This window comes from Vicia villosa, linkage group LG2 (assembly GCF_029867415.1).
Source record: "Vicia villosa cultivar HV-30 ecotype Madison, WI linkage group LG2, Vvil1.0, whole genome shotgun sequence".
NCBI lineage: Eukaryota > Viridiplantae > Streptophyta > Magnoliopsida > Fabales > Fabaceae > Vicia > Vicia villosa.
The window spans coordinates 165,830,381-165,843,286 of NC_081181.1; the positions used below are offsets into that span (position 1 = coordinate 165,830,381).

Consider the following 12,906-nt stretch of genomic DNA (forward strand, 5'->3'; position numbering starts at 1 on the left):
TTGTGAACTTAACATAAAAAGCAGTGGATCAACAAAGGAAGAAAAACCATAGAAGTGATCAAAAATCCTAAAAAAACACACTGTGCCTAAAAAAATCTACAAATTAATACACTTTGTAAAGATTTTCGAACAAAATGAAAGCATTAAAACATAGAAAACTATAAAACAATGACATACTTCCTCTAATCTTTAATATAAGAAAAAGTTACTTTTTAAATTCGTTGAAGAATCATGAATTTGAATCATATGATGTCCAAATATATTATTCTTCAATGAATTTAAAAAGTAACTTTTTCTTATATTAAAGCCAAGTGAAAATAGTTAACATAGAAAATATTTGATGTGCCAAATCAATATGCATCGACTATAACAAGGTAGAAAGAAAATTACAGAAATTTGATAAAGAATATAAATATAAACACATACTTATAACAATGTCTATTGACTTCTCGATCAATTTGATAGAAGAAATGATCGTTGGAGGTCCAACAATCTTGTTGAAGGAGAACTATGTTGTTTCTCGGTCAGAGTTTTCCTCTATAATCTTCAATGTCCCCGTGTTATTGACAATGATTTAGACATTGACTAGGTTAAAATCTTAATTTTGTTTGTAATTAAGTTCATAGTTTAAGTCCTACTATTACATTGTCAAAAAAATAAAAATAAAAATAAAACCCAATTTCTCCTAGGGTTTTAAGCTTTTGAAAGTTTGAAAAAAAAAACTGCCTCTCTCCGAAACTCAAACCGAGAGAGCAGCAGCACACATATTTCACCACCTTCTTCCGCCGCGATCTTCCATCACTTCCCTTCAACATTGAGAACTAAACGCCGTCGTTTTTCTCCTCTTCAAAACCAAATAAACACTTTCACTTCACTTTCTCTCAGACATTTCATCAAACATGTCCGCGAAATGGCGTGCACTTCAACACCGTCACCGTTACACCTACAACGCCGTCGTTTTCCCTTCTTCCTTTCTCAATTCCCTTCACACAAACCCTAACCCTTCTTCCCCCTTCCATCTCAACCTCCTCCACCTCACAACTCTCACTTCAACTTACTCTCAACTCGCCTTAGCCAAAAACCTCTCTGCATCTTTCGTCAATCTCATCAACTCCGAAACTAAACCCAACTCCGAATCTGAAGTCATTATCGCTTCTAAACTCTATTTTGAGCTTCTCTTTTTGGAAAATTCTTCACCTTTACATCGAACCCTTCTTTCTGTTCTCTCAAAGGTTAAATTTTCTCATGAATTACTTACTGGGTCTTTTCGGAAGGTTTTAGAAGAATATAGTAATGGTAAGGGGAAGCGTTTTTCGGTGTCGCGTGTTGCGCTTAGTGTTATGGGGTTGGCGAAATTGGGTTACTTGAATGATGTTGTTGAGGTTTGTGCTGTTTTGATAGCTGGTGATGTTGTTCGTAGTTTAAACGGTGTTGTTTCGGAGACAAGTGTTGATCTGTCTCGTCCTTCTCCTATTGTGATGGAGCAGTGTCAAGATGGTTTGTCTTGTTTGTATTACTTGCTACAGAAGTTTCCTTCTATGTTTAGTTGTGGTGGTGAAAATGGAAATGGTGTTGGAATGGATGGTTTTTCGAGTGTGATGGAGGGAATTGTGAGTGTTGTTTTGAGTTTGGCGGGTTCTGATGCTTTTTCTAGGGATTGTTTTGTTGCTGCTGGTGTTGCTCTTTGTGCTGCTCTTCAAGTTTGTATTAGTTCACAAGAGCTTGGTTTGGTTTTGATTCAAGGTATTTTTGATTTGAAGGTTTCGAATTTGAGTAGTGTTGCAGATGTTGATTGTTGTGATAGTGAATTTATGAATGCTGTTAGGAAGATTCCTTGTAAGGGTGAGGATGTTTATAGTAGGATATGCAGCCTTTCTGTTCTCAGCAGGATATGTTTGATTAGAGGGATTCTTACTGCGGTTTCTAGAAACTTGCTTAATACTCAATTTAGTGTTGTGAATGGTTGTGAAGGGAGTGTTAAGAAGACTATATTGTATGATGGAGTTTTGCCTGAGCTTTGTAGGCATTGTGAGAGTCCTGTTGATAGTCATTTCAATTTTCATGCGTTGACTGTAATGCAGATTTGTTTGCAGCAAATAAAAACATCAATGCTTTCTAATCTTACTGATCTGTCGGGAGACTATGATCCCATTCCGGAGGAAATGGGGATGCGGATACTTAGGATTATTTGGAATAACTTGGAGGATCCTTTGAGTCAGACGGTGAAACAGGTTCATCTCATTTTTGATCTTTTTATGGATATTCAACCGTCCTTGCGTTGGTCTGAGGGCGATGAACAGGTTAAAGTGTTTTTGGGAAAGATTGGAGCAGATCTTCTTTCATTAGGGTCACGGTGTAAGGGGAGATATGTTCCTTTAGCGTTGCTAACCAAGAGGTTGGGTGCGAAGAAAATGTTGGATTTGTGTCCAGACTTGTTGTTCGAGACAATACATGCTTATGTTGATGATGATGTTTGTTGTGCTGCAACTTCATTTCTGAAATGCTTTCTTGAATATTTGCGTGATGAGTGCTGGGAGACGGATGGTATTGAAGGTGGGTATGCACTCTATAGAGGGTATTGCCTTCCTCCAGTTTTGTATGGGTTGGCCTCTGGATTTTCAAAACATCGCACCAATTTAAACACTTATGCTCTGCCAGTTTTACTGGAAATTGATGTGGATAGTATATTTCCCATGCTTGCTTTTGTCTCGGTTGGGCCAGACGGGGACGATAAGGGACTGCAATATCCAGAAATTGTTTATTCAAACTTGGAATTGAATCTTGAACAGAAAATTGCGATTCTAGTTTCCTTGCTTAAGGTATCTCGGTCACTAGCTTTGGTTGAAGGAGACATCGATTGGTATGAAAGTCCTTCAACGAATAACGTAGAGCGTGGGATTGGAACACAAAGCCATGCTCTTGTATGTATTAAGGGAATAGATATTAAGATCCGTGTTCTGTGGCTGGTAAATGCATTGACTCACATGGATGAATCACTACGTGTAGATGCTGCCGAGTCTCTTTTCTTGAACCCGAAAACATCGAGTCTTCCTTCCCATTTAGAACTCACTTTAATGAAGGAAGCCGTGCCTTTAAATATGAGATGTTGTTCTACAGCTTTTCAGATGAAATGGGGCAGCTTGTTTCGTAAGTTCTTCTCCAGGGTTCGAACAGCCTTAGAGAGACAATTCAAGCAAGGAAGCTGGAACCCCTTCGAGCGTATTAAAGGTAACAAAGAGGGATGTCCTTCAGAAGGGAATAAAGAATTGACAATTAAAAGAGCAGATGATCTTTTTCACTTTATGAGGTGGTTAAGCGGCTTCTTGTTTTTCTCATGCTATCCTTCTGCTCCTTACAAGAGAAAGATAATGGCAACAGATCTGATCTTGATTATGATCAACGTTTGGTCTATTAAGTCTTCCATAACCAAAGAGTTTGATAATTCTGTGTCAGAAAATCATCTTTATCCTTACAGTAAGGGAATGACTTCTTCTGATTCAACTCTATTGTTGGTTGGTTCCATTGTTGATAGTTGGGACCGGTTGAGAGAGAGCGCATTTCAGATATTACTCCATTATCCAAACCCACTACCTGGAATTTCAAGTGAAGAGATGCTGAAGAAGGCAATTGCTTGGGCTATGAAATTAGTTTGCAGTCCACGTGTAAGGGAAAGTGATGCCGGGGCTCTAACTTTACGGCTTATATTTAGAAAGTATGCGATAGATCTAGGTTGGTTGATTGAAGATCCATTCAATATTTCCCATTCAAGCTCAATGTCTGAATTGGTAAATGGGGTTAATCACTCCAGTAAGTTAAGAAATCCCGTGATAATGTATTTGACGTCAATGATTGACTGGTTGGATGTTGTTGTAAAAGGTGGAGAGCAAGATCTTTCAAAAGCGTGCAAGAACAGTTTTGTCCACGGTGTATTACTTGCTCTTCGTTATGCATTTGAGGAGTTGGACTGGAATTCCGATGTCGCGTCGTCTAGCATCTCAGAGATGAGATATTTGCTGGAAAGACTTTTAGAACTTGTAGTGCGGATAACTTCGTTGACACTATGGGTGGTTTCTGCAGATGCTTGGCATCTTCCTGAAGATATGGATGAGATGGTTGATGATGATAATCTTTTGTTGGAAGTACCGGATCATGACAATGAGCATATCTCTTCATCTGAATATGAGAACAATAGTTCAAAGCCTTCCCATGATACCAGAGCATCAGAACAAATTGTCATGGTTGGTTGTTGGCTAGCTATGAAAGAGGTACGTAAGTTGTTAGTCAGCCTTTATTTATCAAGTAGTATAAAAATACTATTAGCATAATCTTCACCGACATAAAGTTTTGATTTTTAAAAGGTCGTGCCAATTTTTCGTTTCCAAAGTTATGATTTCATGGTTATTACCATGTTTTCAATAATGTTTCTTTGTTCAGGTGAGCCTTCTTTTGGGGACCATTATAAGAAAGGTACCATTGCCAAGTAGTGAACGTTCGGATTCGTCTGATTCTGTGCTTGATGTGGAACAACTTGAAACAATCGGAAATCACTTTTTAGAAGTTCTCTTGAAGATGAAGCATAATGGTGCTATTGATAAGACACGCGCTGGGTTCACAGCTCTTTGCAATCGCTTACTTTGCTCGAATGACCCAAGGTATGGATTTTGTAACTTTTTATTTTTTTTATATGAAATGTTTGCTCTATAGCTTTTCTTATTAAGGAAGTTTTTATTGTCGAAATCATAAATTGACTCTAAATAAAGTTGAATGAAGACAGCAGAAAGGAATACTTGATATAATTTTCTATAGACAATATTTAATGTGTAATAACATGATGAATTACCAAACACAAAGGTTTAAGTTTAACCCTTGTTGATAGTTATCAATATCAGATAGTTTATAAAACAGTTAATCTCAAAAATGCTACAGAAGAATAATGAATAGAAGGATGATTTCTACTGGATATAGATTATAGAACATGCAAGATAAATTATTTATATTTATACTACACATGTATCGAATTTTCAGAATAAGAAATAACCAAAATTAAAGGCATATTTAGTATGATAAATGAAATGTAAGATTGGTAATTACAATTTTGTCATTGAAATGCCATTGTTCGTGTATTAAATATTATTTCTGACCTAAATGAATGTTGTATCAGTATGACCAAATTGTCATATAAGAAATCATATTTCCGCGACTTCATTTGTGCATCATCTTTTTCAGGCTACATAGATTGACGGAGGCATGGATGGAACAACTTATGCAAAGAACTGTGGCCAAAGGACAGGTTGTGGATGACTTATTGAGAAGAAGTGCTGGAATACCAGCTGCATTTACTGCTCTTTTCCTCTCAGAGCCAGAAGGCACGCCAAAGAAGCTCCTTCCAAGGGCATTAAGGTGGCTTATTGATGTGGGAAGTGGGTCTATGTTGAATCAGATCGAAAGTGATAGCTCAAAAGACGACAACTCATGCAAGTCAAATGGCCCAATGAAAGAAAATAATTCTTCACAGGAAGCTGAGAGAAATGTAAGAGAGATGTCATCAAAAATAAGAGATGAAGGTGTCATTCCTACAGTGCATGCATTTAATGTTCTAAAAGCTGCATTCAACGACGCTAACTTGTCTACTGATACATCTGGGTTCTCTGCCGAGGCTATGATTTTGTCTATTCGCTCTTTCTCATCTCCATACTGGGAAATCAGAAATAGTGCTTGTCTGGCTTACACTGCTTTAGTTCGTCGCATGATTGGATTCCTCAATGTTCACAAGAGAGAATCAGCACGACGGGCAATTAGCGGGCTTGAGTTTTTTCATAGGTATGGTTTGATTATTGGATTTGTTTGAGTAATATTCATGTCAAAGTTGAAACTGTATCATTTATGGTCTTCCTTGTCAATTGTCTTAACATATGATTTTTGCTGAATTTGCTCTTGTTTTTTTGAAATATTTTCATAAAATCGCAAGTTACATGCACAGCCTATGGACTCATTGTCTCAAGTTTATACATCTCATGTTTTAGTTTATATCTTCTCGTAAGTGTGGATAATTGACAACTAAAGACTTTTTAACATTTTTGATGTTCCAAGGTATCCATCTCTACATTCATTTCTTTTCAATGAACTGGAAGTTGCAACCGAGTTTCTGGGTCCTGCATCTTCAGGAGATTTAGAATCCATTCGGGGAAATAATCTGCATCCTAGTCTGTTCCCAATTCTGATTATTTTATCAAGACTGAAGCCTTCATCAATTGCTGGGGAAAAAGGAGATGAACTAGACCCTTTTCTTTTAATGCCGTGGATTAGGAGGTGCTCAACCCAAAGTAATTTACGAGTTCGTGTTCTTGCTTCTAAAGCTCTAACAAGTCTTGTATCAAACGAGAAATTGTCGTCAGTCCTTCTCAGTATTGTCTCCGAGCTTCCCTGTGCTGAAAACTTAGTAAAATCTGGTTCTTATGGGATTTCTTACAACTTAATTCATGGAATTCTCTTGCAGTTGAGTTCTCTGCTGGAGATAAATTGTAGTAATCTACCTGATAACTCAAAGAAAGAAATTATTGGTGAGTTGTTCCAAGTTCTTACACCTCGATCGTGGATTGGAAGACCTACTCAATGTCGGTGCCCTATCCTCAATGAAACATTCATACGAGTTCTAGATCAAATGCTCATGATTGCAAGAACATGCCGAATAACCCAACATTTTTTCCCCATTCGCAACCTGCTTTTGGAGTTGTCAACAGAATGCTTAGATTTGGAATCTTACAATCAGCCATATTATGATGCAACCATTGCTGAACTCCGTGAACAAGCAGCAGTTTCCTATTTCGGTTGTTTGTTTCAAGCATCTAAGGATGAGGAAGAATCAATCCTTTTGCCTTCGAGTCATTCTCTTCCAATTACAAAACCGTTACCTAAACATGAAGTAGAGAACACGTCCAGCGGTATTTTGCATAGGTTGCTTCGCTGCTTGTCAGACTCACAATACGAAGTTCGACTTGCAACGCTGAAGTGGCTGCTGAAGTTCCTGAAAGCAGTTGAATCTGATGGTACGCTCTGCAATAATTCCGTTGATGACATTAGTGTTATTCACCTTTGGGCAAAAACTAATCTTCATGGAACATTGGTGAAGATTTTGGCATCAGAGAAGAACCGGAAATGTAAGTATTACATTTTGAGGATCCTTGTAGCTTGGAATTTGCTGCAATTTAAAAAAGCTAGCCATGACAAGTGCACCGGCACAAGTTATGTTGGTGAAATGGACTTTGACTCTGTGTCACAATTTTGGAACGAGTTAGTTTTCTTGTACAATCAAACAAGACATGCAAAGACCCGAGAAACCCTTGTTTACTGTTTGGGAGTATGTGCTAAGAGAATTACAATTCTATTTGCAAGTTCTTTTCCATCTAATGAAGGAAAGGGGTTTGTGGTTTCTGACGAAATGAATCAGGAGAAGCTAGATTGGTTGTTTGATTGCATTGTTTTTTTCTGTAACATGATTAAACAATGTAGTTCACCATCGGAACAGACAAGTATGCGCCATGCAGCAGCTGGATCCTTGATAGCTTCTGGTATACTCGAGCAGGCCGAGCTCCTTGGCTCAATTGTTTACAATGATCATATTCCCTCTGCCACATCATCGCCTTCTAGTTTTGTGAAAAATGAAGGTGTGAATTCGTATGCTCATCATGTGCTCAATGCATGGTTCACATGTATCAAGCTTTTGGAAGATGAAGATGACTCAGTTAGATTGAGCCTTTCCTTAGATGTTCAAAAATATTTCAGTTCAGAAAGAACTGGAAGCAGCGTTCCTCATGAATTGGTTCCAATCCAAGTAGACAGAGTGATAAGATTCTGTTTTGATCATCTCTCATCCATTTTCGGTCAACGGATTGATTACTTCAACTACCTTTGTCATTGGGTATTACAATCAGAAAGCAATGTATCGTTCGAAGGAGATCTTGTGAGACGAGTTTTCGACAAAGAAATCGACAACCATTATGAAGAGAAGCTTTTAATCAGCCAAATTTGTTGCTTCAATATGGAAAAGCTACCGATTTTGAAGTCATGGTCTGACAAAGATGAACTAATGACCTATTTACACGGATGGCGAAGTAGATTTTTCCGTCAATTGGTGGCGTATGCCGAAAACATTACCGGGCAACAGGAACGGATTGATTGGATAGGAGGAGTAGGTAACCACAAAGATACATTTTTACCCATATATGCAAATTTACTTGGTTTCTATGCTCTTTCAAACTGCATTTTCGTTGTCTCTGACAATAATGATGCAAAACTTCTATCAGATTTAGTTGTGCTTGGAAAAGCCATTAATCCATTTTTTAGAAACCCTTTGGTTTCTAATCTATATAAGCTAGTCCTAAAGTCGCATGAGAAAATAATGACAGAAGATGCTGCTAACAGCTTGTTGTCTGAGATGGGAAATCACTCTGTTTGGGATAGTTTTAATCCCTATTTTCTTCTTGGCTAGGATTTGTATTCTTGTTGTAACTTTATCTAGAAGCCATTGATCATGCAGAGAGCAGTTGTATCTAAGGAGCAGTTTTGTGTTGTATTCATTGATCGAAATATTTTTGCTTAAATGAAATTATGGTGAAAACCATGTTGATTTCTGTTGAAATTTAGTTCCTTTGTTGTTTATTTAACATGTTTGGCTCTTCTAAAGTGAGCAATTAGTTTTAGTGAGTAAATTAATAATCTTTAACTACTAGAGGAAATTAATAATTGAGATTATATGCATATGCTTGGCAAATTATGAATATGTTGAATCATGTGTTCGGTATGTAATTTTCTTCTTCAAAAGCCAGCCAAGTCTGGAATGTGTAAATTTTAGACATCAGTGTGTTTGACAAATCACGTTATTAATATTTGAACATGATTTTAAACTGATGATGATGATGATGATGATGATGATAAAATAATGAAGTGCTTTTATATTTATAACATGATGAGCTTGTTAATTATTTCGTAAAATTCAAAAACTATTGAACAAATATTAATGTGTTGAAAAGATATATGATAAATGATATATGATTAAAACATTAATTGTGTTGATACTTTGAAAAACTAAGCATCTAAATCCTATCCTTTGAAACTAATAGGTATAATTCTAATATGTGTGAAGATATTTTTCAAAAAATCCTCGTCAACAATGTTGATAATAGTAAGATAACTTCAATGATCAATGGTTTTAACAGAAACAAGAAGATAAATATATGATACAGTGGTGAATCAATTATAAAAAAGAAAATTTCTTTAGCCACCTCCCTATGGGGGTCACCCCCAGCGAAAATCCCAAAATACCCCTGCTTCGGAAATGAACTTCTGAAGCGCTTTTTTTTTAAAAAAATTTCCTCAATTCGGAAGTGCATCTCCGAAAACACCTCATGGGGGGTGTCTTCGGAGATGAACTTCCGAAAACACCTCATGGGGGGTGTCTTCGGATATGAACTTCCGAATTATGCAGAAACTGTGTTTTTTTATGCTTTTTCTTAACAGTCTCGCATTTTAATTAAACGCAAACGCCAAATAAAATAAGCAACAGATAAACTGAAAATACTAATATGATAAATCAAATCCAAATAATATATACAATCCGAAAATAATAATAATATTGTGCGAAAGATACAATCCGAAATCAAAAAATAAATAAACCCGACCACTACTGGGTATGCCTAACCCTCTCACCCTGGGCCCTCCTCTGCCGCCTGTACCCCGCCGCACGGCCCGCATCAGTGACGATTATCTCCATCACGGCGACTGCCTCTGGACCGCCCTGATCAACGATACCTCGATCCAACGCGTCCCGCCCAAGCATCTCTATCCGCTGGCAGATCGGCATGAGATCAATGGCGCGGTCATCCTCGGCCTGCTGGTTCTCCAGGATCTCCTCGTGTGCTGGCCTAGGAGCGTCGGGAACGTCGGGTCTCAGCAGAGGATGGGACACCCGGTAGAACCATGTGACGTACCCCTCCTCACTGTGCCAGTCCTGTGTGACCCGAGTGAGACGGTACTCATGCGGTACTACATGATGCTGTCAGTTCTCCCATATGGCAGTGAGCTGCACTCGGGTCATTGTGTCGGGAGCAGCCTCAAAGGGTGACCTGGGTATCCGCTGCACGAATCCGAACTGATGCATGCACCGCTCAGGGAGATACCGGACCATGATGTCGGTCCCGCATGCCAACCAGCCTGAATATAGAGCAATGCCGTCAAAGGGGACAATCTGAGTGTAGTCGACGAACGGCCTCCAGGTGACGTCGTCGTGCATCGTGCGGTCCATGTACAAACGGTATGGTCCCACCGCATCGTTCCCCCTCTGGAGAGCGTATCTGGCGGCCCTGGGCATGGCGTCCACGTACGTAGGATCGATGTGAAAGTCGTGGATGCGGGAGAAGTAGGAGATGATCCAGCTCTGAAACACAAACACGATAATGTATTAAAAATAAATACGAAACATAAATAAATAAATAAATACGATAATGTGTTAAAATAAAACGTACCGTAAGTAGTGTGCAGGATCCGACCAACTGCCTCGTCCTCCAGTTGGAGGCCTCATTCAGCTTCTGGTAGAGGTATGCCAGAGTAGCTGCCCCCTAGTTCCACTGGTGAACGGTATCCAGGTCCATGAAGTAGCGAAGGTAAGTCACGTCGACGTACCTTGCACTCTTGTCCACAAAGACTGCAGCGCCTAACACAAACATGTACTAGCACCGGAGAGCGCAACCGCGGTGATACTGTGTGAATAGCTCGTCACCCTCACCCTCAGCCTCGGCAGCCGCGTCCAGGTGGTGCTCAAAATAGCGGCTCAGTGTGGTGAACCGGACATGAGGCCCAGATGTCGTGGCGCACTCAAAGTGAGCAACCTCGTGCTCCATGCCCAAATAGAGCGCCATCCACTCAATGGCCTCGACCCTCTGGATCTTGGAGTGGGTCAACAGCGGCCCCCTAATCGGCAGGTGGAGAAGACACTGCACGTCATGCAAGGTGATCGTCATCTCCCCAACCGGCAAGTGAAAAGAGGACGTCTCCTTGTGCCAGCGCTCCACAAATGCCCCCTGCATGCCGGTGCTGATGGTGGTGTACCCCGTCATGCAGAGCCCGCTAAGCCTTGAACCTCGCACATGGTCGTTAAACCACTCAGCTGCTGGTTTAAACAGACTGAAAATCTTCCGGGCGTGGTTCACCATTTTCAACGGCTCTCGCTCCTGTTATAAAAAAACAAATAAGCAACATATATTAAATAAGCGACAAATAAACGGTTAAATTATAAAAAATGGTGACAATTAAACGGTTAAATTATAAAAAATACCTCTCCCTCCCAGATACGCCGAGCGACGTGATCGTGGTAGCTAATCAGCACAGAGGTGTCAAAGGACCCTCCCTGATAGCCGTCCTCCTGCTCATCATCCTCCCCGGCTGGAGGGTCAACCTCCGGTACCCCCCGGCTCGTGGTAGGGCACTGCCGCCACCTCCTCCTCCTCCTCCTCTCGCTGGCGGGAAGAAGATGCCCGAGCCAGCCGACTCCTAGATCCTGAAGCAGATGTACCCTCTCCCTCGCCCACGGGAACTTGCACACGGCGTCCCCGATCGTGCCCCCGTCCATGGGTCGACGCCAGCTGCGCCGCCGCCCGCTCGCGTCTAGCCGACGCAGTCTGGGTCTCCCTATCCTGTCTGATGCGTGCTGGTTGGTTGCCTGACATGTTCCTGTAAACAATCGAAATCGATTAATATGCGAGACAAATGAAAAAACAAAAAAAAATGCACTTCTGATACAGTTCGGAAGTTCATTTCCGAAAACTGGGATGGAGGTGTTTTCGGAAATGAACTTCCGAAACACCCCTGCGCAGAGCTTCTCTGCAACCTCCAATGGCAGACCCCAAAAACCTAAACCAAAATTATTTTTATGCCTACTAAACATCCTAATATCAGTACTAACCTATCTTAATGTGATTTTTTCAGTTTCTAAACACCCTAATAGAGTTTAATCAAATAGATCTAAAACTTGAAAAAACAATGATAAACTTACCAATTAGTGTTTGATGATGAGTTTGGTTGAGTTTGGAAGAAGAGTTTGGCTACTTCACACTTGCTTTTGCAGATTTTTTGCAGAGAGTTTGAGTTTGGAAGTGTTTGATGATGATTAGGGTAAATGATTAGGGGGAGGGGGCTGTTTTGCTTAATCTGCAAAACGCGCATTATTTCGGAAGTTCATTTTTGAAATGCTGTTTTCGGAAATGAACTTCCGAAATAAGACAATTTTTTCAAAAAAAAAGGCGCTTTCAGAGATGCATCTCCGAAAACACCTTTTTTTTTGCATTTCGAAAATGCATTTCCGAAGTTAGGGGTAGTTTGGGTTTTTCACCAGAGGTGACCAAGAAGACATGGGGATTGATAAAGAAATTTTCTTATAAAAAACTCATGATTTTAGTGCTCTATGTTCTAACTGTATCAAGGGAGATTACAATAAATTTTTTTTTTTGACTTATGCTAAAACCATGCAAAGACAAAAAATCTCCTAAAATTAACATAAACTTAAGAGGATCCAAGAAATTCGATTATAGAAAGATAAAATTGTGTATCATAAATATATGCTTAATAATCATGTTGAAATGCTAGTCTTAGAACTTTAACCGTATCGCATGATTGTCAGTTGTAATTGATTTAACTTCTTTCAATGTGTATCAGCTATGGCACTGTCAACAGTGAGAAAATCGCTTTTTTTACCAATTTTTTAAAATATTTGCGGGGGTTTTAAACCCCCAAAATAACCCCCGCTATTTAGTTTTACTATTCAGAAAAAAATGTATTGTTCATCATTATCATTACTTTGCAACTTTGAGCAAGAACTTTTTAACAACATTTGTGAAGAAGCTTTACACAAACAAA

General features: G+C 39.5%; 1 protein-coding gene across 1 annotated transcript; it reads left to right on the top strand.

The window, feature by feature from the left end:
* Positions 1–700: 700 nt before the first annotated feature.
* On the top strand, positions 701–8,638 carry LOC131652843 (uncharacterized). The gene is made up of 4 exons (XM_058922822.1): positions 701–4,265; positions 4,435–4,652; positions 5,227–5,820; positions 6,091–8,638. The coding sequence occupies exons 1-4, from the start codon at positions 900–902 to the stop codon at positions 8,486–8,488; spliced, it is 6,576 nt and encodes a 2,191-aa protein (XP_058778805.1). The 5' UTR covers positions 701–899; the 3' UTR covers positions 8,489–8,638.
* The last annotated feature ends 4,268 nt before the right edge of the window (positions 8,639–12,906 follow it).

Excerpts from the sequence above, each read along its gene's own strand:
- LOC131652843 (XM_058922822.1), top strand. The coding sequence starts at position 900 with ATGTCCGCGAAATGGCGTGCACTTCAACACCGTCACCGTTACACCTAC. Across the intron at positions 4,653-5,226 it reads CTTTGCTCGAATGACCCAAG|GCTACATAGATTGACGGAGG; the intron begins GTATGGATTTTG and ends CATCTTTTTCAG. Across the intron at positions 5,821-6,090 it reads GGGCTTGAGTTTTTTCATAG|GTATCCATCTCTACATTCAT; the intron begins GTATGGTTTGAT and ends TGATGTTCCAAG.